At 52.4% G+C, this 24,937-nt stretch overlaps 1 protein-coding gene and 1 non-coding gene across 2 annotated transcripts in view; one reads left to right on the top strand and one right to left on the bottom strand.

Annotated features, from left to right (window-relative positions):
* Positions 1-23,135, bottom strand: part of RAB11FIP4 (RAB11 family interacting protein 4) — a 73,328-nt gene extending 50,193 nt beyond the window's left edge. Inside the window, exons 1-2 of the mRNA XM_040243988.1 lie at positions 23,052-23,135; positions 22,653-22,741 (exon numbers count right to left, since the gene is read on the bottom strand). Of these exons, the coding sequence (XP_040099922.1) occupies positions 22,653-22,741; positions 23,052-23,058 (96 nt within the window). The 5' untranslated portion in view covers positions 23,059-23,135. The remainder of the gene's footprint in view (positions 1-22,652; positions 22,742-23,051) is intronic.
* Positions 18,403-18,475, top strand: TRNAG-CCC. Its single transcript has one exon. It is a non-coding gene; the product is annotated as a tRNA-Gly (tRNA).
* Positions 23,136-24,937: the final 1,802 nt, after the last annotated feature.

The following is a 24,937-nucleotide window of genomic DNA, read 5'->3' as shown; positions in this document are numbered from 1 at the left end:
CAATCTGTGATCCGCCACCAGAGCTGCAGGTGGCTGGCAGGGCCGGGGAGGCTATGGACACCCAGGCAGCCACTGTGTAGGACAAGGACTGAAACCCCACCAACTCTGCTGCATAATAGCTATGTGACCTTAGGACAGTCTCTTAGCCTCTCTCAGCATAATTTACCCAGCTTGCAAAAGGGGCACAAACAGTGACATTTCTATGAACTTTACTGTGAGCCAGATACCAGCCTAAGCACTTTATTTGTACTAACTCACTGAATCCTCACAACACCTCAGGAGGGAAGCTTCACTTCCTCAACCTACAGGTGAGGAAACAGAAGCACCAGCAGGTGAAGAAACGTGTTGAGGAAGCTAGCGGCTTCCCTGGTGGTCTAGTGGGTGAGACTTCACCTTGCAATGCAGGGGGTGCAGGTTCAGTCCCTGGTCAGGGAGCTAAGATTCCCATATGTCTGTCTGCCACAAAACCAGAATATTAGCCACAGAAGCAATACCGTAACAAATTCAATAAAGACCTAACAAAATAAATGAATAAAAGGACCCACAACTAGAAGTGGCAGGTGTGGGATTTGATCCCAGGTGCCTGGATCCAGGGTGCATGACAGGACCCTGCCTCTGTCCCCTGCCCCTGGGACCCACTCTTGGCAGCTGAGCCACACAGGTGGTGTCTTCTGTGATTTTGGGTTGGGATTTTGATGCCCGAGAGGAGTGAGGAGGCCCAGAGCTCAGGTCTAGGGCTTTGGGACCAAGGGGAGAGTCCACACCAGTGATTCCAAACTTTGATCAGACGAGCTTGCTGAGGATGCAGATCCCTAGGTCCACCCCAGATCCTGAGTCAGGCACTGGGGCCCAAGACTACATTTCCCACCAAAACACTGGCTAGAGGGTGAGGTCTCTGGAGCACGACCCTAATTCCTCCCTGGCTGCAGTCATAGAGGAGGCAGGGGAATGACCTCCCACACCAGAACCAGGAGAACTAGGATCCAGCCCAGCCCCACTCACAGCTGGGGAAGTCCAGGGCCGCAGATGGTCTGTCTCCCCATCTCTAAGACAAAGAGTCGTAGAAGACAGCCTCCGGGGGCCCTGCCCTCTGAGATGCTGTGACTCTGAGCCTGTGCGGCCCTGGCTGAGAAGATCTAAACCCGCCCACCCCACCCTGCTCCTCTGCTCTTGGTAACGAGGCTGCAGAGCTAAGGTTTCCTTTTGATTCTGGGCTCCCAGAGGGAGGAATAAAAATAACTATGGCAGTGACAGCTGCTCAGCCAGGAGTGGGCCCATGCAGTGGGAAGCGCGGCACAGACCGTGGCCAGCTTCTGCTTGATGAGCCCCGGAAAGCTGGGGAGACCCCCACGCAGGGAGCACAGGGCTCCCCGAAGCCACCAAACACACACGTAGGGGAAGGCAATTGAGCCTGTGTGTCTGGCAGAGGAGAAGAATGGTATGTGCCTTCGGCTCCAGGCCCAAAAGGTATGTGCCTTTGGCCTTGGGCCCCAGAGGTTCAGGGTGTGCTGCTGGGGACCGAGACTGGTGTTCCTGAAACCCCCTGGGCCACGCCAAGTGATGCTGAGCCCTCAGCCACCCCAACTCTCTCTGGTGCCCACACTGCCAGGCCCGGCCTGCGGCTCTGTCCCCTTCATCCCACTCCACGCCAACACTCCCCGAAGCCAGGAAGTACTGTTGTGCCCAGTTTACAGATGAGGAAACCGAGGGCCGAGACGCCAGCAGGTGAGTGTGAGGCAGCACAGCTGACGGGTGGCAGAGCTGGGCTCAGACCCTGCCCACCTGGAGCCCGCTGCTCTCCATGAAGCTGAGCGGCCTCCCAGTGCCCGTTCATGACACAAGAGGACGAGGCCCCAGTGCGTTAACCCGCGGGCCCCAACCTCTCTGGCACCAGCGACTGGTTTCACGGAGGACGATGTTTCCACAGACGAGGGCAGGGAAGGAGGGATGGTTTCAGGATGATTCAAGCGCAGTACATTTATTATGCTCTTTGCTTCTATTATTATCACATCAGCTCCACCTCAGACCATCAGGCATTACTAGATCCCGCAGGCTGGGGACCCGTAGGTTAATACGTCTAGCTTTGGTGGATTTAACTTTCTTGGCTTCAGGGTTGGTTGGCTGGAGTCCTGAGCCAAGAGCCTGCAAAGCAAGATCAGAGCAGAGGCGGGCTTACTGATCAGTACCTTGCTGAGGTCTTGTTTAGAGGACTGAGGGGTGGAGGGAGCACCTCTGAATGCCAGGGAAGGGAGTGTTGGGTCCAGCTTTGCAGCCAGTCAGCTCTGGGACCCTAGGATGGTGCCTTGCTCCCCCCCTGAGGTGGGTCCAAGGCCTTCACTGCTTCCCTCCACATTTCCAAGGCGATATCCCAGACCCTGTCTGCTGTGCACCCATCCACGCACCGGCCAGGGCCACCTGAACGTACGCCCTTCCTCTCACCAAGTCCTACTTACACAAGCAATAACACAGCTTAGGGGTCCCTCGATAAGACTGAGAACCGCGATTTCCCAAACTTCTCTGCACATTAAAATCACCTGAAGAGCACTACAAACTCTTCACATCCAGGACTTCCCTGGCGGTGCAGTGGATAAGAATCCACCTGCCAATGCAGGGGACACGGGTTCAATCCCCGGTCCAGGAAGACCCCCCACATCCCACATGCTATGGAGCAACTAAGCCTGTGTGCCACAACTACTGAGTCTGCCTGCTGCAACTGCTGAACCCATGTGCTGCAATTAATGAAGCCTGCACACCTAGAGCCTGTGCTCCGCAACAAGAGAAACCACCCCAAAGAGAAGCCTGCGCACTGCGACAAAGCGTAGCCGCTTCTTGTCACAGCTAAAGGAAGCCAGTGCAAAGCAACAAAGACCCAGTGTAGCCAAAAATAAATAAATACAGAAATAAGTTAAATTAAAAAAAAAAAAAAACTCTCTGCATCAGGCCGAACATCAAGCCAGTGAAATCCAGACCTGGGCGTGGGACCCAGGCATCAGCACAGCTTAAATTACCCAGTTGATTCCAAGCTCAATCGCAGGGATCCGCAGGCGCATATCTCAGACTTTGGGGGAGCACGTGAATGAGACACCTGGAGTCTTGCTAAAATGCAGATTCTGTCCCAGCCAGTCTGGGTTCAGCCTCAGAGTCTGCAGAGCCCTCAGAGACAGGCACCTGTGTACCCTCCTGGGACCACATTCTGAACAGCAAGGACCTGGAGTCTGGGCGACAGCGGTCCCCACAGCGTGCTCCTGAGGGGAGGACAGGGTTCCCCAGACAAGTCTTGTCACCCTCTTTGACGGTCCCAAGGGAAAGCACCATGTCAAACTGAGTACGACACCCATTTCTTTCTTTTCTGGCTGAATGTGGGGTCTCCGTTCCCCGACCAGGAATAGAACCTGCACCCCCTGCATTTGAAGCACACAGTCTTAACCACAGGGTCACCAGTGACGCACTCCGTCGATTTCCGACTGGCTGTTTGGCTCATGGCGTTGCCAGGCTTCCTAGTGGTGGTTCTTATCTGTGCGTCTTAGGGGTCAGCTGAGGGGTCTTTGGGGAGGATGGAGCTGCGGATGGCGTTTGACCTGAGTCAAGGCTTGTGTGTGGGGAGGGGGCTTTCTGCCTCACCCGCACAGCTGCTTCTCTGTGGCAAATGGCCATAACGTACTTATCGGGCAGGTGGGGATGGAGAGCTGGGGGCGGGGAGCAGGAGGCTGGGGATGGTGGGGCTGTGAGGTGGTTGAGAGGGCCACCAGGGGTAACCCTGGCTGCAGTGGGTGGAGGTCTGTGGGCAGTGAGTGTCTGTGGGGGGCTGTGGGTAGGGGACCATGGGTGTGGGGCTCTTGGGTGGGGGGCTGTGGATGGTGAGGGCTTACCACGCCACCCAGCCAGGTTTACAGCAGAGTTGTTCTCTACTAGTCATGTGTGATCGCTCCTGTGAAGTGATACCAAAAAAAAAATACAATTTTGTTTCCATGAAAAAACAGTCCTGGAGAGAAAGCCACCTGCTAGTCATGGAAAGTGAGAAAAAAAATAAAGCGGTCCAAGAACTTCCTGGTTCTTTGCCAGACAATAGAAGTGAAGTCGTAATATTTATAGCTACCCGTGTTCCCAGGGCTCCACTCGCTGTCAGGCTCCACAACATCTTAACCAACGCCTCGGGCTCCGACTCTAACTCCCTGAATCTTCACAAGTCTGAGGAAGAGTGTACCAGGCTGTGCCCATTTCACAGACAGGGAAACTGAGGTTCTGAGACATGACAGGATGTACCCAAAGTCTCACTAGGAATGGGACGAGCTAGGATTCAGACCCAGGTCTTTCTGACCCCAAAGTCCACGCTCTCAAGGCAAAGCTGTGTGCCTCCTCCCACAGACAGCAGACACTGCTCACTTACCACAAGGCCGGGTCCTGAATTAGGCATTTTAAATGTGTTTTTTCTTTTTAAGCAATGACAACAACACAGGCTTGGTGAGCCAAGACACCAATATGAGTATCCAACGTGCTTACTTCTGCACTAGACCCAAAGACTACTTTTTTAATAGACTCCAAACCCGAACCTGAAGTGCCCCACCCCACACCCAATGTCGGTATTAACACACTGATCTGGCCCAGCCCCACCTGAGCCTGTGCTGGGAGGCAGCCGGGCCACCCATCTTGCCCACAATTTCCTCCCTCCATCAGGGGCACCTGAGAGGCCTGGGAGAGACTGGAAAGATGGAAAGAGCACTGTGGCCATCACCAACTTCCGGTCCACTCTGGGTCCTTCCGTCCCAAGCCCCGCCCTGTACCTGGCACCATGCAGGCTCTGGGAACCCCCAGAAGGTGCAGTGAAGGGCCAACCCCTCCTCTGCCTAGAACAACAGAGGAGCCTGGCAGGGACAGAAGGGCCCCACCATCAGACAGAAGTGTGAGGGCCATGGGGGAGGAGGAGGCTGCTTCTGGTCGGTGGGGGTGGAGAGAGAGGGCTGGGAAAGGTTCTGGGGTGGCAGCTGAGCAGTCCCCTAAATGCTTAGGGCTGCTGACAGAGCAGAAGGGAATCCTGCGGGAGAGAACAGCAGAGGCAAAGCCTGGGAGTCAGGAGGGCAGGCAGTGTTTGAGAAATACGGGGCAAGTCAATCTAACACAAGCAGGGGGGCTACAGAAAGGTTTTGATCAAAATGGCCAAACATTCACCAGGACCTAGCAGGTGCCAGACACTAGAACAGAGATGAGTGCCAGACAGCCTTCGGCTTCCCGAAACTCAGAACCTAGTGATAAAGAAAACTACAACCCAAGCATCTTATCCTCATTTCACAAATGGAGATGCTGGCCCCAGAGCGGTTAAGTGATTTGCCCAAGACGATACAGCCCATCCATCTCAGAAGCAGAACTCCTCTCCAAGGGCCCTGCACAGCTGGAGGGCACCTGTAGACTCTGGCAGCTGGCTGAGGGGAGAAGAGGCTTGAAGAAGGATAGGACTGAAGAGGTGACACAGGGGACGGGGGGCAGGAGACACCAGAGGAGGCCAGCTGCAGCCAGAAAGTCAACACACAGGCTGTTGCAACAGTCAGACAACCATGATGAGGCCCAGGACCAGGAAGACCACATTCAGCTGCACAGGCTGTGCACCGCACAACTCCCAGAGGCGCCATTCAGCCCCCTTCAAAGTTGTGCAGCACAGTGACCCTCCCAGTAGACAGAGGGTCCAGACTCACCATGATGGCATACGCTGCCACAAGCCTTGTGGTCCCCGAGTAAACAGTTGCTGACCAAACCCCATGCTGTTATCGCAAAGCTACATTCTGCTTCCTCTGGGGAAGCAGTGGCAGCCACACCCCAAACACGTTTCACACCACACTCTGGGCTACCCACAGGGCCAGTCCGTTCCGCATTTCTGTAACAAAGATGCTGATGCACGAAGGGTTCCCAGAGCAAAGAAGACTGGCATCGGCCTCCACCTCCGGCCCTAGAGGTGCACGGAGCATCCTGAAGGCTCCCTGTAGCTGAGAAGGCAGCTCCTTTTTTTCTTGATGTGTTTCCCAGACTCCCACACAGAGGAACTCTCTTCTTTCTTTCTTTTTTTTGGGGGGGTGCCAGCCGCGCTGGGTCTTTGTTGCAACACACAGGTTTCTCTCGTTGTGGCTCTTGGGCTCCAGAGGGCACAGGCTTGGTAGTTGTGGCACATGGGCTTAGTTGCCCTGCGGCATATGGGATCTTGGTTCTCTCAGCAGGAATCGAACTCACGTCCCCTACATTGGAAGGTGGATTCTTAACCACTGGACCACCAGGGAAGTCCCGAGGAGCCCCTTTCTGAGAAGCACCTTTTAACAATCTCAGCACAGCCTCGCACGGGTAGGTTAGGCGTGACCTGCCGCCTTCACCAACCAAAAGGCTCCAGGATCCTCTATGTGTGAGTGATGCTAGTGGTAAAGAACCCGGCTGCCAACGCAGGAGACGCAGATCCTGGGTCGGGAGCATCCCCTGGAGGAGGGCATGGCAACGTACTCCAGTATTCTTACTTGGAAAACTCCATGGACAGAGGAGCCTTGTGGGCTACAGTCCATGGGTTGCATAAGAGTCAGACTCGACTGCACACAAACGCTACTGATACTTCTGATGTGCAGGTCAGAGGTCACTTCAGAGCGCCAAACATAGTAGAATGGCCGGGGGAATTCTTCTGCCTCTCTCCCCAGCCCAGGCCTAACCCCTATCCCCCAAACTTAGTTTCCTTTTTTGTTGTTGTTGTTGAGTAAAAGATTGTTCTTCAGCAATGGAGATATTTCAGACGAGTTACCTTTGGTCCTAAGAAAACCTCTCTGGTCCTTTCTACCAGACCTGGGTCAGGGAAGTAAGGAGAGGCCTGGGAAACTTGAGAAGCCCCAGGAAAAGTGGACACAGAGCTGGCTATCTGCAGTACTGGGGGCCAGACAGGTGCAGATTCAAGTCCTGGCTCTGCACACTGCAGTCCTGAGACCATGGGCAAGCTACTGAATGTCCTCTGTGCCTCAGCTTCCTCACCTGTAAAATAGATGTAATGGTACCTCCTTGGCAGGGTTGGTCTGAGTAGACAGGAGGGGGTAGTGATGAGAGATTAGATAAGAAAAAAGCCTTTGCAGCTTTGACATTCCATCCCTCCTGTCCCAGCCCTGCCCTTGTGTCTGGTTCCTGGCGAGATCTGGGGCCAACTCGAAGTGATAGGAGAGATCAGAGGGCCAGAGAGAGATGGGCTGGAGAGAGACCAGAGAGAGAAGAAGCAGGGGAGAGAGAAAAGACAGGGTGTCCTGGCACAGACAGAACAAGTTGAGAGGAGGGGTCCTGGCAGCAGGGCAGGGGCGTGCGCAGTCACCTGGGGAAGGTCAGGCCTGCCAGCAGGCAGAAGGGGGCCCTGCCCGGCCCAGCTCCCACTCCTAGGGCTGCAGCCTGGCTGCTCCCTCGGGGTCTGTCTCCTTCCCCCACCTCCCCACCCTCTCCTCCACCTTGCCCCCAGGAGAGGGGGTGGGTGGGAATCAGCAGTGCTTGCCTGGAGTCAGGCACCCTCTAGAAAAGGGGGAGAGGGAGGGGGAGTTAGGGACCCCTCAGGAAAGGGGGCACGGGTCATGGCCCAGGGCTGGGGTCCCTCAGGGAGGGGGTGGGTACAGCCTGCTTGTTCCAGCACCTTCCAGAGAGGTGAGCTCCCAACTCCAGGAAGACCCTCATTCAACCAGTCAGTGAACACTCACTGAGGGACTCGCTCAGGCCCAGGACTGGGCAGGGCAGAGCAATCAGGGAGGCTAGACCCCAGCCCCAGGAGTACAGAGTCTAGATGGAGGGAGACAGGAACCAATGGGGCCCACCCTGCAAATTGCCATTCTTGAACTGCCGGTCCCAAAGACCAACAGAACAAAATGCTTGTTAACCAAAAACTCTGATGAAGCATCCCTTCTTCATCAAAGGGGAGCTGTGAACTGCCACCCTTGCTGAGTCAGCAGGCAGCCCCTTCTCAACAGCTCTCCAAGCAGAGGTTGGCCTCAGATCCACCCCCGAGGGCCAAGCTGCCCTGTGGCCCCCCACCCCCCAGTGGTTCTTCCTTTGTTTATTCCTCCTGTAAAGAAATCTCCTCTTGCCTAACCCTTGCCTGAGACACTTGCAGAGCTTCCTCAACACTGAGAGTTTCTTTTCACCCTCCCTTGAAATAATCCTTTCAATTAGTCTCTTCTTACTGAATCCAAACTCATTTTTTTGGGGTGAGGGGGGACTCTTTTTTTTTTTTGTGGTTGCCATCTGTAAAATTATTTACAATAAAAGACACTCATAGCAGTTGGGCTTAAAAAAAATAAAAATAAGCCCTACAGAAAAAGCAGGTAAATAAGTAAATGAAAAGCTGATTCACCATTGGCTGTAAGTTTTCTAACTACCAAGACCAAAAAAAGGGAAAGCAAGTCTGTAGTTACAGCACAATTTTCATGATCTGATGCGAGAAGGAAATCAGTTCATCAGGAGAGACATTTTCCTCTGGTGCAAAATCCTAATACACACACACACACACACACACACACACACACACAAAATCAAATCATGAAAAATAGCAAACTGGATGAAGTTTCCAGCAGCAATTTTAAGGAGGCTGAAGAAGTATGCTGTTCAGCTTTGCCTTCCACTGAGCCAGGGGAATAAACATAAAAATGCACCTCTCTGAAGAGGTTTCTGCAAGAAGATAAGATGAAACAGCGCTTTCTGACGTGGAACTGGATACCAGGAATGGAAAGTCTAAAGGAATGAGGGTTAGTTTGTCCTCAGGGAAACGTTCTCCCATATCACTCTTCCAGGCTGAGCTTCTGCCTGTAAATTCAGGACTGCACTCTTGGTGGAGGGAGGTATGATTCCTTCCAGGCCACAGCCGATGTTCACTGCAGCCGATAAAGGTCCTGACAAGCCTCTGCCTGGGTGCCAAACCCCTCACCCATCTCAGGGGTCTGTTCAGCCCAGATTAAAAATTTCCTTGAGGAAAGCAAGAAAATTCCAAGTTTCAGCACCAGAAAAAACGCAGGCCAGAAGTGGTAAAGGCAGCCATTCTAAACGGGTTCTGAATGGAGCCACAGCGTCAGCGTTGAGAAGATGCTCAGCTGCCCAGCCCCGTGGTCAAAGGAGCCCCCTCTATCCAACCAGATGCAGCGAGTGTGTACTGATCTGGAAAGACTAATCTGGAAAGACTGATGCTGAAGCTCCAATACTTTGGCCATCGGAGGCGAAGAGCCGACTCATTAGAAAAAACCCTGACGCCGGGAAAGATTGAGAGCAGGCGGAGAAGAGGGCAACAGAGAATGACATGGTCGGATGGCATCATCAACTCAATGGACATGAGTTTGAGCAAGTTCTTGGAGACAGTGAAGGACAGGGAAGCCTGTAGTGCTGCATTCATGGGGTGGCAAAGACTTAGAGACGGAACAACAGTGACAAGCAGGGGCTGCGCGAGGCTCTGAGGCAGGGACTTGTGCAGTGTCCCTCCTGCCCTTCCGTCCTGTGCTTCTTATCTGCCCTGCGCTGATAATCAGAGAAGCTTGGGGGAGAATCATTAGCTAACAGGGGGCTCCCACAGAGCCCACAGAAAGTTCCCTGAGAGTCAGACTTCCTGCGGTGTCTTGTATTATGTTCAGTCATTTTTATTGCCCTGGTCAGGAAAGGGAACAGCTGTTTATCCCTCATAAAATGTTTGTTTTTTTCCCTGGGGCTCAGCAGGTGTGGTTTTCAGGTCCTCAAGCCCTCACTACCCTGGGAGAAGGGTCAGACACAGGGGTCAAGCCCCAGGGGCTGAATTTCTGGGATGCTAGTGTGGAAGGAAGTCAGCAACCCTGGGGCAAAAGGCATTCAAGTCTCCCAGTCTAGGCACTGTGAGCTCAGAGATTCCAGCATTTTCTAGGCACTGAGTGCTTTGCATGCATTCTCATTTCTTGTTTTTACAATAACCCTGTGCAGAAGACACCAATTTAGCCAAGCAAGAAAGCGAGACTTGGGACTTCTCTGGTGGTCAAGTGGTTAAGAATCTGCCTGCCAGTGCAGGGGACCTAGGTTGGATCCCTGCTCTGGAAAGATCCCACATGCCCTGGGCAACTACGTCCATGCGCCCCAACTACTGAAGCCTACTGGGGCCTAGAGCCCGCAAGCTACAACTACTGAGACTGTGGCCCTGGAGCCCATGCTCTGCAATGACAGAGTAACCCCTCCAGTGCAGCCATAACAAACAAATAAAAGAAACTGAGGCTCAGAGATGTTAAGTAATTTGCTCAGGGTGGTCCACCAGGAAGTAGCAGGGTCAGGATTCAAATCCAGGCCCCTCAGACCCCAAAGCCCATGCTCCTCCCAAGGTTAGCTTAGCCCTTTGACTCTGGGGCTGATCAAGCCTGCCCCTGAGCTCTCCAAGTGTAAGTGCCTGTATGCTCAGTAGGGTCTGTCTCTTTGCAACCCCGTGAGCTGTAGCCCACCAGGCTCCTCTGCCCATGGGATTCTCTAGGCAAGAGTACTGGAGCAGGTTGCCATTTCCTCCTCCAGGGGATCTTCCCCATTGGCAGGCAAACTCTTTATCACTGTGGAGCCAGTCGGAGCTGAAGCTTGGGAATCCCTCCATCGCCCAATTCTCAGCCTGGTCAGCTGTGCCATCCTGCACCAGGGCAGGGAGCCAGGCCTGACTTCCCCTAGACAGGGGGAAGCCAGGAGTCTGCTTAACGAAGGGAGCTCAGAGAGAAGAGAGAGCAGTGATGGAGCAGGCGGCTGAGCACAGCTCCCGGGAGAGCATGTCCTGTCTGCCACGGTAGCAGACACGTGGAGACAGACACCACGCGCCTCAGCATGGGCGGAGGGGACGGCGACTGCTAGAAACAACACTTCCTGGCAGAGGGTGGGAGGGAGAGAACCAATGGGGACACGTGCCATGACATTTCCCCATGGCACTGAAGGGAACGGGGTGCAGTGTGGACCCCAAAGGTACCAAAAGCACGGTTGCTGTGGTCCCCCACCAGGACCGTCACCACCACAGGGGAGCTTGTGGGAGACGCACAGTTGGGTGACCCCAGAGCTGTGCGGATCAGAGTCTGCACTGTCAAGCCCCCGAGTGACTCATATACACATTAGAGGTTCAGAGCCCCAGTGCAGGGGCAGAGAAAATGAGAGAACGTGAAAGTGTTGGTCATTCAGTCATGTCCAACTCTTTGCAAGTCCATGGACTGTAGCCCAAAAGGCTCCTCTGTCCATGGAATTCTCCGGGCAAGAATGGGTTGCCATTTCCTTCTCCAGGGGATCTTCCCAACTCAGGGATGGAACCTGGGTCTCCTGCATCGCGGGCAGATTCTTTACTGTCTGAGCCACCAGGGAAGCCTTATACACTGGAGTTTCAGAGTCTAGGTGCGGTAGCAGAACAAATAGCCCTTTTTCAGTGCTTTCCTATGCCCACCCCTCTACCTCCCCTCGCTGCACCGGAGTGTGGTTTTTACACCCTTTGGCCTGGAGAGGGCGCCTCTCAACTGCTCCCGGGTGGGAGGAAACCCGCCCGCCCCTGCCTGGCAGAGTTGCCCTTGCACTGCTGAGATGCATCTGTACAATAGGTACTGCCAGCTGCTTCTTGCCAGCACCGTGCTCCACGTGGAAGGCACAGCCCTCCACCCACGTGGAGAAGACAGACAAGACCCAGACAGTTAAGATCGTGGCAAACGGTGCAGGACAAGCAGGGTGTTATGACAGTGATCGGGGACGGGGTGTAGAGGGCGTTCCTTGAGATGAGGGTGCAAGGAAGGCTTTTCTGAAGAGGCGACACTTATGCTGACACTTGAAGGATACAAGCATGACACACACACGCAAAGCCTAGAGGATGAGGGTTAGAGGTAGAAATAATAGCAAGGCAAAGGAAAGGAACTGGCTTCCGGGGTTTGAGGAACAGAAAACAGGCCAGTGTGGCTGGAACAGTGAGAATCGCGGGGAGGATGGAAGGGGAGCAGGTCAGAGGTTCAGGCAAAAGTGAAAGCTGCTAGGTCACAGTGAGAAGTCAGAGTTTATCTGGAGTTGTAGGACCTGATTTAAGAGTTTGAAAGGACACTCTGGCTGTTGTGTGGAGAAAGGCAAGTGACAGTGGAATGACAAGGTGGGGGATGGTGTAATGCTCTGATAGGGTGTAATATGGAGGTGGAAAGAAGCAGTCACCTCGGGACATATCCTAGAAGTAAAACCCAGCAAGCCTGTGGACAGGTGGCTATGGAAGGAAGGAGAGACAGTGGCCGAGACTCAGTCCTTGGTCTGGGCGATCAGGTGGGTGGTGGTGGCAGGTACTGAGATGGGGAAGGTTTTAGAGGGCTGAGAGGATGGATCTGGACCAAAGGGCTTAGTGCCAGACATGTGTGAAACACCCACTAGACATTAGCACAGGGGCCCCAGCGTTTCCATACGAGAGTCTGGAGCCAAAGGCAAAATCAGCGGGGAGACGTGCTTTGGGGGGTTCGGAGGTGATGGTGCATAGAGAGCAAAAGTCTGGTAAATTATTCTGGATTAACCGAGTCTAAACAGACATCTAAATGTAACACTTGGATCTGAGATCAAAAAGAAAAGCTATAAATACATTGGGAAGAAACTTTATTGGTGGTCCAGTGATCTAGACTCCACGTTCCCAATGCAGGGGGCCTGGGTTCGACCCCTGGTCAGGGAACTAGATCCCACATGCTGCAATGGAGATTGAAGATCCTGGGTGCCACAACTAAGACCCGTCACAGCCAAACAAATTAAAAAAGAAGCAGCAGCCTTCATCGCAAGAAAAAAAAATATGGAGTTTACGTTAGACGCCCACGGCTAATGGCTGTGTTGTGGTTATGGAGGAGGGTCTGAGGGAGGGTCAAGTGTTTAAGGATGAAGTGTCATAATGTCAGCGACTAGCTCTCAAACAGACAAGCCCCCCCGCCAGACCCCCAAAAGAGTGTGCACAGAGACACACAAAGATGCAGAGAGGGAAAACTGCCAACATGCTCACAGTTGGTGAATGCAGGGCGCCGGATCTATGGGTTCTTACTGTACTGTTCGCTCACAACTTTGCTGAAAGTGGGAGGACAAGCGCGTTTGTGGGGTCTCTGTGAAGTCAGTGTAATTGGCCCTCTGTTCTCGCATCTTCTGCGGGGCGCCCTGAGCTCTCAGAGGTTTTCAAAACTGGGTCACAGATGAAGAACTCTTGCAATGAGAAACCCTCTACATGAGATTCCTGTTTCGGCTCTGACACATGGAGCCCCGCCCTGCTCCCCGTGGGTCCTCGCAGGCCTCTCTGTGGGAAAGCAGTCATGGCTCACTGGCCACCAAGAATGTTCGCTGCCCGGGGCCTGAGCACCCAGGCAACCCAGTTCTATGGGAGATGGATACCTACCGCCAGGGCCCTGTGGTCCCGAACCACTCTCCCCAGAGGATACTTTTGGGAGAAGCACGTGAGAAGGGCAGCTGGCATCTGAACACCAGCGCTGTGCCAGGCACTGGCCATTTTCAAGGTATAAGACTCTTCTCCCCACCCCCCGCTCCCCAGCCCCTGCATTCCATCCTCAGGGAAAGTACTGATGTGAACTGACGAGAATCCAGGATGCTGTACGGGTCATGGCTGCATGGAATCCCCTGAGGAGCTTTAGATAGTGCTGACGCCGGGGTCCCATCCTGAGAGGCTCTGGGTCCGTTGGTCTGAGGGACAGCTAGGCATCTGGATTCGTAAAAGCTTCCAGAGAATTCTAATCTGCTGCGACATCGAGACTTCCTGCCGTAGATCCTTGGTTTTCAACGTCAGGTGTGCATTCTAATTACTTGGGGAGCTTTTAAAACCAGATGAGTGGACCCCTCCCCAGACTAAATGAGTTAGAATCTCTGGGAGGAGGGACCAAGGTATTAGTATGTTTTGAAAGCATTCTGCATGACCCCAGGTGTTGCTGGTGGTCAAGAATCCTCTTGCTAATGCAGGTTTGATCCCTGGGTGGGGAAGATCCCCTGGAGGAGGAAATGGCAACCCACTCCAGTATTCTCGCCTGGAGAATCCCATGGACAGAGGAGCCTGGCAGGCTACAGTCCACGGGGTTGCAAAGAGTCTGACATGACTGGGCAGGCATGCAATGCATGACTCCAGCTTGAAGCCTGGCTTAAGAACTGTTTGTTTAGGTGGTGCTTTCTGAGAACTAGCACCCATCCTGATGTGACTGTATGCGTGAACTAACGTCTGTCCTTAAGTGATTGTGTATATGTGTGTTTTCCCAGTTACCTGTGTCAAAAATTTACTGGACTCATCAGTGAGGGAACCAGCAGGCTGAGATAGCTGCTTCAAAGGAGAACAGGAGAGATCAAAGTATGTATAGTCAATGAAAGAAACGATGCTGAGGGGACTTCCTGATGGTCTAGTGACTAAGAGCCTGCGCTCCCAAGGCAGGGGTCATGGGTTTGATCCCTAGTCAGGGAACTAGAGCCCACAAGCTGCAAGTAAGTGTTTGCATGGCGCAACTAAAGATCACACATGGCACAATGAAGATCGAAGATCCCCCATGCCGCAACTAAGACCTAATGCAGCCAAATAAAGAAACTGAATGTATATATTTAATATATATCATATAACAAATATATTTCATATGTAATACAAACACATATATTTAAATGTAATGTTTAATATATATAAATATATATTTAATATATATAATAAAAAATATATTTTTTAAAGAAAGGATGCTGAGAGATGTCCAATTTAGTTATGAACCTGGCTAATATCCTACAGGATAGTAAAACCAAACCTTTCCCCTTCTGCTCAGCTTTAAAAACACAGGATCTAAGTGGTCACTCTCTCAAGTTCGCTCAAAGTCTAACTCAGTGAATCTAAGTTCTAAAAGCAGGTGTAAACTTGAGCATTAAGACCTGAGTAGGCAGGAGGGGGAGGCTTCCCTGGTGGCTCAGATGGTAAAGAATCTGCCTGCAAAGTGGGAGACCCAGGTTTGATCCTTGGGTTGGGAAGATCCCCTGGAGAAGGGAATGGCTACCCACTCCAGTATTCTTGCCTGGAGAATTCCATGGACACAGGAGCCTGGAGGGCTACAGCCCATGGAGTCGCAAAGAGTCAGACACGACTGAGTGGCTGAGCATGCATGCAGGCAGGCAGGAGATGGAGTTCAAGATGTCCTGGAAGGCAGCCTTTCTAGGGTAGGGATGGTCGGGGCAGGAGACGGGGGATAGACATCCAGGACAGACCAGGGAACAAGCAGTGAAGGTCATCAACATCGCCTCTTCTTTGGCCCCAGCCGCCTTTGGGTTAATCAGAATTTAGTTTCTTCTCAAAGATATGACTCAAGGATCTTTTTATTCTTAGAGAAATTCTCGGGCTTGGTATAAGTAAATTATTCTTTCCTTTGGAAGGAGGAAGGTGTTGAAACAGAAAGCACACACACACACTGGGGCCGTATATAAGCAGAGAGGATCAAACAAGGCCCCTCCCTGAGCTAGGAAACAGCCGCCCCCCCTCTCCTTACCAGTGTGAGCACGGTACCACCACCCACACCTTCACCAGCACCGCTGAGTCACAGCGCTGTTTGTCAGGAAAGGTATTTTTAGAATTTAAAAGTACCGTTGTTGCCAGTGGTTTTAGAAATGCTTGCTTCAGAATGGATGAAATTAAGCAATGGTGGACTTGGACCTTCGAGCCTGACCCACCCCCAGTTTAGGAGAGACGCTCAGGGCAGATATTTAAAAACTGTGCGGGCAAGATTGAAGTTTGGGGACTTGCTCGGTGGTCCAGTGGCTCAGACTCCATGCTCCCAACGCCAGGGGCCTTGGTTTGACCCCTGGTCGGGGAACTAGATCCTGCACGTGGCAACTAAGATCGAAGATCCCCTATGCTGCAAATAAGACCTGGCACGGCCAAATAAACAAATATTAAAAAAAGAAAAAAGGCGAGTTTGGCAAAGCTCCTTCTGATTATGAGCCAGTTTGGGCTCAGGCTGAAGACCTGATTCCCAGCAAACCCCAGTCTGTTTTGCCCTCCAGGGACCCCTTAAGCATAACTCCTTAGAGAACTTCTCACCTGTGAGGTGAAGTGGGCAGGAGGGGGGCTGAGATTAAAAAGGAAAATTGGATCCTGATCTTACCGTAGACATCAACTCTGTGACTCAAAGCTTTAACTATAAAAACCAAACACATAAAAAAAATAAAACAGAGGAGTGTCACAGCCTTGGGTAGGAAAGCTAAGTATTACACCAAAGGCGGAAGCCACAACGGAAAAGATTAATGAGTTGGCTATAAAAATCTTTTAAATTTGCTGTCATAAACAAAGTTAAAAATAAATGACAAGCTGAAAAAATACTTGTGATGTATGTCCAAAAGTTAATATTTCTAGTTCTTTTAAAGCAATGGAAATGAATATATCCACAGAAGCGAGGGTGAACAATGTGGGCTGCCAGTTAATGAAGAAAAGAACTCCTGGTGACCGATAAAGGCAATATAAGAAGTTCAACCATATTATGATTCAAAAGAGCAATCCTAATTTTAGCCTCTCAAATGAGAAAGATCTGAGAAAGCAGAACAGCCAGTATCCAAGGGTAGGAGGAATCTGACACAATCCTGAAGACAGATTAATTGATACAACTCTTCTGGAAAGGAGTTTGACAGATGTATGAGAAATTCTAAGATTTGCATCTTTTGGATGAAACAGTTTCCACCTATCAGAATTTATTTTAAAGACTGGTAAACGGGGCCCCCTGATGGGTCGGTTGTAAAGAATCCGCCTGCTGATGCAGGAGACACGGGTTCGATCCCCGGTCTGGGAAGATCCCACATGCCGCAGAGCAATTAACCCTGTGTGCCACAACCGTTGAGCCTGTGCCCTAGAGCCCAGGAACTGCAGTTCCTGAAGCCCACGTGTCCTACAGCCCGGGCTCTGCAACAAGAGAATCCACCACGATGAGGAGCCCTTGAGCCGCAACTAGAGAGCAGCTCCCACTCACAACTCGAGAAAAGCCTGTGTGACAACGAAGACCCCGCACCGCCAAAGATACACAAACAAATAAACATATAACATAAACCTTTTCTGTAAAGGGCAGGTAGTGAATATTTCAGGCCCTGTGGCAGCCACTCAGCTCCGTACTGTGGTGGGAAAGCAGCCAAACAAGTGAGCAGATGATGGGTGTGGCCGTGTTCCAATAAAACTTTATTTACACAAGCAGGCTGCTGGACTTGGCCCATGGGAAATGTAGTTTGGCAACCTTTGTCCTACTCTAAAACAATGGGGAACAGTTTAGCTACAAGAAAGATTATATAATGATTATAACAGGAAGCCCGCTGGTAGTTTAGCTGGTAAAGAATCCGCCTGCAATGCAGGAGACCAGGGTTTGATCCCTGGGTCAGGGAAGATCCCCTGGAGAAGGGAATGACAGCCCACTCTAGTATTCTTGCCTGGAGAACTCCACGGAGAGAGGAGCCAGGAGGGCTACAGTTTATGGGGTTGCAAAGAATTGGACACAACTGAAGGACTAACACTTTCATATACATACATATATAAAAATGTATATATATTTAAAACCAATAATAAGGAACTGGTAAATAAATTTGATTGTCTTCTTGCAATGAAATATGTAACCATTTAAATTTATGCAGAAAAAAAGAATATAACTGCATTGTTATATAGATTAAGCAGACTAGAAAATGGTTTGTAAATGAACTAGTAAAAGAGTTTAGTAAGGTTGTTATGACAAGTTTAACATTCAAAACCAAGAGGTCTCCTAGGAATTTAGCCATAACCAATTAGAAAATATCATGGCAAAAAGATTCTACATGTAACAGAAATAGAAACTTCAAAATAGAGTCACCCTATGAAGAAATGTGCAAAGCCTATTTGAGAAACTTGTAACATTTTCCTGAATGACATAAAAATGAAGAGATATACTATGTTGTTGGATGAGAGAATTCAAGATTGGGAAAAAAAAACAACACAAAAATAACACTTCCCTTCCACTGATGTACAAATTTCAAACAAAATCTCTAGTGGGATTTAAAATGAATTTTGACAAAAAGAAAAAGTATTCTGGAAGAGAAAATATACAAGAATAACAAGAAACATTTTAAACAGAGAATGATAGAGGGCTTCCGTTGTGGTCAGTGGTTAAGAATCCGTCTTGCAATGCAGGAGACACTGGTTCAATCCCTGGTCCCGGAAGATCCACATGCCGAGGGGCCACTGAACCTGTGGGCCACAACTAATTAGCCTGCACTCTGGAGTCTGAGAACCGCAACTACTGCGCCCACATGCCACAGCGACTGAAGCCCGTGCCCCTGAAGCCCATGCTCTGCAGCAAGAGAAGCCCTCAGACTGCAGCTGGAGAGTAGCCCTCCACTTGCTGAAACCAGGAAAAGCTGCACACAGCAACGAAGACTCAGCACAGCCAGAAATAAATACGTGTTTGTTTTTAAATGATCGGGACTTCCCTGGTGGTCCAGTGGCTAAGATTCCACACTCCCAATGTAGGGGACCCAGGTTCGATCCCTGGTCAGGGAACTCGATCCCACATGCCACAACAGAGCCTGAAGATCCCAAATCCTCCAACTAAGACCTGGCACAGCCAAATAAATAAATATATATTTTAAAAAAAGAATGACAAGGAAGTCTTTCTCTATCAGATACTATACTATAAAGCAAGAGTAACTGAAGCTGCGGTTTTGGCTTAGAAACAGGGAGACAAATAGATCAACACAAATAGACCACAGTCCAGAAAGAGACCCACGTTATACAGAAATTTAGCTCACAATAAAGGGGTGAAGTTTCAAATAAGTGGAGAAAGAGGGACTATTCCACAGTAGCAGTGTGAACAACCGGCAACATTAGGAAAATGCCAGATATTATGCTTAAGCAGCGACACAGATAGAAGCGAGAGTGAGTTTTCCACCAGCAGAGAGAAAAAAGGGCTGGTGGGATGCAGAAGCCGCCTACCCAGATGGACTCGCACTGTCTGGACAGCAGGCCCAGAGCCTCTGTGGTGATAGGCAACTGTGGGGGGAGTCTGAGGGACCTGGAAGAGGGGTGAGTGGGACCAGGCGTCCTAAGGATGCAGGGTTTGTGCCAGTTTACCAACCAGCACACAGAGCATCTCACTACTTTACTACTGTACCCTGAGAGCGGGGCATGGGGGAAGGCTAGGAGGGCAGGCTCCGTGGTCCCCCCACCCTGTGGCATCATCGTCATCCACACTTGGTCCCAAACCTCCGCCCCAAGTGGCACCTGGGAAGCCCAAGTAACCGTCCAGGCGCGCTCTGGCTCGGCTGGTCTCGAGCTGACCCCTAGGGGACACGAGGGACACAGCAGGGCGTTGAGGGAGCAGCAGCGCAGGATGAGGACAGGCCCCGTGTCGGCCCCTCGGCCCCTCCCAACCTGAGGAGCTGTGGTCTCGCCCTTCCTGGCCTTCGGCCGAATGGACCCCACAGCTGCCCAGACAGTGCAGGGGCCCGAGCTCCTGCAGGAAGGGCTTCAGTCACGTCACGGAGCCTCCAGGACTTCAGGCAGGCTCCTCTGTCCTCGGAGTTCACCAGGCCTTCTCAGCCCCTCCCTGTGGGAGCCCACCGGCCCACCGGCTTTGCACTGTCCCCCTCCCCTCCCAGTACGCAGGACCCCATGGTGAGGAACAGAGCCTCAGTCACGGACGCTGCCCCCCAGGCTGCCCAGCGCATGCAGTGATCAACGGCCACCTTGCTGGGCTCTGGCCACCAGAGCCCCCTGGAAGGGCCAGACCTACATGAGGGGCAGAAAAGAGTTCACAGGACGGGCTTATACCTCAAGTCCCGAGAGAGGCGCTGTGGGAGTGTTAGGGTTGCTGAGATTCCACTGACCTGGTCTCTCCGCTTTTCTGTAACCCCCGGATTCTATAAAATAACAATGCTGCTTGAAAAAGAGGAGCACCCTCTCGGAGGCCAGCTGCTCCAGGCCCACCTCTCCCCTCTTCTCCACCTGCCAGTGTGGAGACCTAGTGTGGAGGCCATGAAAGCAGCCCACGGCTGCAGGAACGGGACCGGCCCTGGGGCTGCCGGCTGGTGGGGAAACCCGGCCGGGGCTCCGCTCGGGGCTCCAGCTCCTCACACGCAGGTCTGTATTTTGACGTGGTGTGAAACACTATCCAAGGGTGAAAGAAAGATGTGGACCTCAGCCTGCTTCTCATACCAGCCTCCAAGACACTGCAGGCGGAGGGAAGAGGATTCTCTTGTATTAGCAGCCAGTTTTCTCACTGAATCAGGTATGGCGAGCCCTGCTTCACAACTGCAGGAAATGAGGCTCAGAGGGGTGGACGGTAACATGCCTGGGTCTGCAGGCTAGTCAGCGGCCAAAATGGAGCGTGGACCCAGTTTTGAATGGCCTCAGGGCCCACCTCCTCACCTTGCTTCCTGTTCAATCGACGAGGGGCTCACTCCCCAGAGCTCCAGGACACTACATGTCTGTCCTGCTTTTAGGGTCCTCTGCCCAAATACATCCTCACCCCACATCCACTGGCCCTCCCAAGGCAGGCCTGGAGCCCTCACTCTTGGCCTCTGTGGCTCCTCGAGTCGGTTTGCTTCCCTCCCCGCTGCGGACCCCTGTTTTGGGCACACCACCCTGGGGTCCAACCACCTGAGCCCTACCTGGGAGGTCCTGGCCTACACCTGGTCTCCGCCACCTTTGAGCCTTGGCCTTCTCTAACACCATTTTGTTGGGCGGTTTCTGGACATTATGGCCCTGTCAACTGAAAAATATAGGCACAACCTAAAAGCTGAGAACTAGGTTTTATTCGGCGATTTACTGAGGACTTAAGCCTGAGAGATAGCCTCTCAGAAGCTCTGCTGGACTGTTCCTAAGAGGTAATGAGGAGCCAGGATACATAGGAGTCTTGCAAAACAAACAAAGCAAAAACCATGGAGTCAGAATGTCAAAATATTACTATCAATTGAAGAAAAACATATATCTCAAGTTAATGAATTTAGCGCTTGTCTATGTATGGGAAGATGCAAGAGTCTGGACTCACTGAAATCATTTTTTTGACATGCACCTTAGCTATTTAGGGGCTTCCCTGGTGGCTTAGACGGTAAAGAATCTGCCTGCAATGCAGGAGATCCAGTTTGATCCCTGGGTCGGGAAGATCCCCTGGAGAAGGGCATGGCAACCCGCTCCTCTGTCCATGGAAAATCCCATGGACAGAGGAGCCTGGTGGGCTACAGTCCACGGGATCGCAGAGTCGGACACGACTGAGCGACGAACACTTTCACATTCACTTTAGCTATCTGTGGCCAGGACCCTGCTTTCTCCATTCTGAATCCCCTCAGGGCGCATTGCTTGGAGAGGGGGGCAAAGGCTGCAGTAGCTGATGGTGTGATGGCCACAACATCCTTTGCTACTGATACGGCAGGCAGCATTCTTTGTCCACAGTCCCCCTCCCCCATTTCTAAGCCTGACCCCCCCCCATTCAGCTGGATCCCAAGAGGTGTGCCATTGGCCAAAGTGACTGACCTCTGGGGTCCTGAGCCTCCTTCAGTTACAGAAAATACTCCTGTATTGCGGGTCCAGGTGAAGCACCAACCAGAGGATGGAGCAGAGGTTCTGGGGCCACCCTGGATGGGAAACCAAGATAATCGTCTCCCAGTTCCGGGAGTCTCAGCCAGAGGGACCCTCCAGACTGTCAGTTCAGGCATGGTGACCTGTGTTACCTGTAACATGCAGCTGCAAGTATTTGGGGAAATGATCGAAGTTCAGCAATGAGCAGACCATTAGGTGATGATGAGAGTAAGACAGCGCCTTTGGGACCTGTGGTCCTCGTCCTGCTTCTTAGAACAGAGCTCCTAAAACCCTTGGAACCTTCTGAGTGACTCTTGTCATTTATTAGGAGCCCCTTTCAACCCGTCCTGAGCTCATGCTAATGAGGCAGGGCCCCCAGTGAGCCTCAGGATGGGGCTGGTCACCAGAAAGACAAGTTGGGATCTTCGGAAGTTGGGATCTTCAGCTCCACACACCCCCAACTGCAGGAGGTGAGAGGACTGGAGATGGGGACATAAAAACTCCGGAGCAATGAGTCTCGGGGCTTCTGGGTTGGTGACACACTGCCCTGGAGAGGCCCTGCTCCGCCCCCCATACCTTGCCCCACGCATCTTTCGTGAATTGTGTCCTTATAATAGAGCAATAATCATAAATACAGTGTCTTCCTGAGTTCTGTAAGTTGTTTTACTGAAGGGGGTTGTGGGAACCCCTGCGGTTGCAGCCGGCCCAGCTGAAGTGCAGGGATCCTTTGCGGCTGCCCACAACTGGGATGGTTTGGTGGAACAGAGGCGCTGGCCCTGGGGCCTGCACTAACTCTGGGCAGTTAGTCTCAGAGCTGAACTGAGTTGCTGGACACCCAGCTGGTGTCAGAGAAAAGAGAGACACTGTCACCCCGCCTGCTGTTGACCACCAGCTGACATTTGCCCTCTGGGACTCAGCTTCTCCTTGAAGCACAAAGAGGGGTGAAGGTGCCCCGTGAGGGCCCCCAGTTCCCCTACCCTCTGCTGTGGCTTGTGTTGTTCCAATTTCAAAATCTGTTTCTTGATTTTGAAGCCAAAGGGCCCTCAGAGGGGGCTCTGGTGTCTTCCTGACACCAAAAACGTGAAGGAAAGCCAAGAAGACCAAGCGGGGCCAGGTGGGCGGCTGGAGGCTCCCCTTCCCCTCCCCACAGCCACCCTCTTACCTGCTCCACACAGTCTGGGATCTCGGGTGCGCAGGGCAGCGTCCCGGCATTCTCCACGGACAGCACGTCCTTCAGCAGCTCCTCACACCCTGTGGATGGACAGACAGAGGAAGGTCAGGGCTTGAGCCCAGCCCAGCAGCTTTGCTCCTGATGAGTGAGCCTTGGGTGGGTAGGACTGCCAGGAGGCAGATAACCCAAGTCTCCAAGAACCAGCTGATCATTCAAAGGCAGAGAGATGGGGCATCCAGTTTGTAGAGAAGCCAGGCCAGGGCTGGGTGGAGAGAGGCGAGACAGGCTCTTGCCCTCCAGGTGTTCTTCCACTGGGACTAACCTCAATAGGGAACACACAGAAGAGAGACCCCCAAATATGGAGGGCAAGCCCCAGGTGAAAGACCTCACCTTTCATGGCGAACACCCCTCGGCAAAAGTCCTTGAAGTTGATTCTCCCCAGGTCGTTGGGATCCAAATACTTCACAAGTTTTTCCACCTGTGGGAAGGAAGGAGGGACAAGCGTGAGGCCCCCAGGATGCCCCAGAGCTGGGGTGAGGCTGGCCAGGGGAGAGGGCTTGTCACCTGAGCCAAGGGGACACCGGTGGTCCTCTCCTAGCCCTCACTCCCTCAGTGGGGTCAGTGCCCGCCCCAGACCATGGGGGGCCCACTTTATTCTGAGGTGGACAGACAGCATGAGTGAGGAAAAGCAAATCCCTTCCCACAGTGCTCAGAACCCGGCTTTGTTTGGGTGGAGCTTCCGTCTCCAAGTTATTTCTGCAAAGACTGGCATGTGGAAAACGAATGCTCTGGAGCCCCCTGCAATTACGGGGACGTGCCCAGTGGGCTCTGGAAGATGAGCGGCAAAGAAAGACCCTACATGGAAAAGCACCCCTCCTCCGTCTCCAAGCTTGCTAACCAGGCTTCACCCAGTGTGCGTCTGGGGGTGAAGGGTGGGCAGAGGTACGTCCTGTTTCTGTAACCTCCCCACCACTGAACCTGGCACCCAGCGGGCCCTCAGGAAAGGCCAGAAGAATCCCAGGGAAGGAGGAAGGGGGCTTCCTACCAGCTCCCATCCTGGCCGTTGGCGCCTCAGCACTGCAGCTGTCCCCTAGCCCTGTCCTATCACTCAGGCAGCCTCTGACACTGTCAGGTAGTGACGTGGCTTCTGAGAATAGTGATGCCCAGGTGCCGCCTGCAGGGCTGTAGAGAGGCCCCCACCCTCCCGGCCGGTGCCCCGCCTCCTTTCCTCCTGCCCTCTTGTCAGTGGCAATGTAGGAGGGCTATGAATGCAGGGATGGGCTGGGGCTCCTGGTGTTCACCCCTACAATCCTCTCCAAGGTCGGGAGCTATGCTTTAATTCTCTCTGATGAGGGTCAAGGTCAGAGTCACCCCGGAGTGTTGAATGGCTGATGTGGAGGTTGATCTCAACCTCAGATCCACGGGGAGGCAGGCTGTGGATCCTGTAGTCGGTGGGTGGAGTCCCTGACTCCCCCAGGCTGGGAGACACTGAGGGAGCGGGGTAGGCTGTCCATCCCCCTGCCTCTGGGGAAAGCCAGCCTGGAGCAGAGGTGCCAGAGTCCTTGATGACAGGTAGATAGATGAGGGTCCCTGCAAAATCCCTGGAACGCCCCTGAGCTGTGGGCCCAGGACTCCCACAGGGTCTTCAAAGAGGGAAGGTCTCAGAACACAGTGGGTGTGAATCAGCTGGCCCACCAACTGCTGTACAGTCGTTTGGTTTTTTTAATTTTCTTTTTTTAATGTAAGTTGTCTTTAAGTTTAATCAGTCTCTTCTCCAGGGGATCTTTTTGACCCAGGGATCAAACCCGGGTTTCCTGCATTGAGGGCAGATTCTTACTGTCTGAGCCATCGGGGAAGCCCAGTAAAAGATGGCTTATTTTAATTGTACAGCCCTTTAAAAAACAGACAGAGCTCACCAAGGGCTTGCCATAAACTCTGGCAGACTAACCTCATCTGATCCTTATAACAACCTTAACAGTGGCTGCTGTTATAGTCTCCCATTATTGCTGAGGAAACTGAAACTCATTTCGAGAGGTAACCCATTTAGACAGTTCCTGTAGTGGGAACTCCTCCTTGACCCCAGGGCCCGCTGACCCTGTGCTTCCCAGAGGCGGCTCTTGCCAGGCTGTCTGCACCAAAATGTTCTTTTGCTCTCCTGGCCGCTCATGTATGGAAGGAGTTTTAGCTTCTATGGCTGGACTCCCCTCACCTAGATCACCAAGAGTGTCAGCCTTCCTGGATACTACATAGGCTTTTGCCAATACCCCTGGGTGTGT

Source organism: Oryx dammah, unplaced genomic scaffold (assembly GCF_014754425.2).
Source record: "Oryx dammah isolate SB20612 unplaced genomic scaffold, SCBI_Odam_1.1 HiC_scaffold_8, whole genome shotgun sequence".
NCBI classification, from domain to species: domain Eukaryota; kingdom Metazoa; phylum Chordata; class Mammalia; order Artiodactyla; family Bovidae; genus Oryx; species Oryx dammah.
This window is presented reverse-complemented; position numbering and strand designations above follow the sequence as displayed.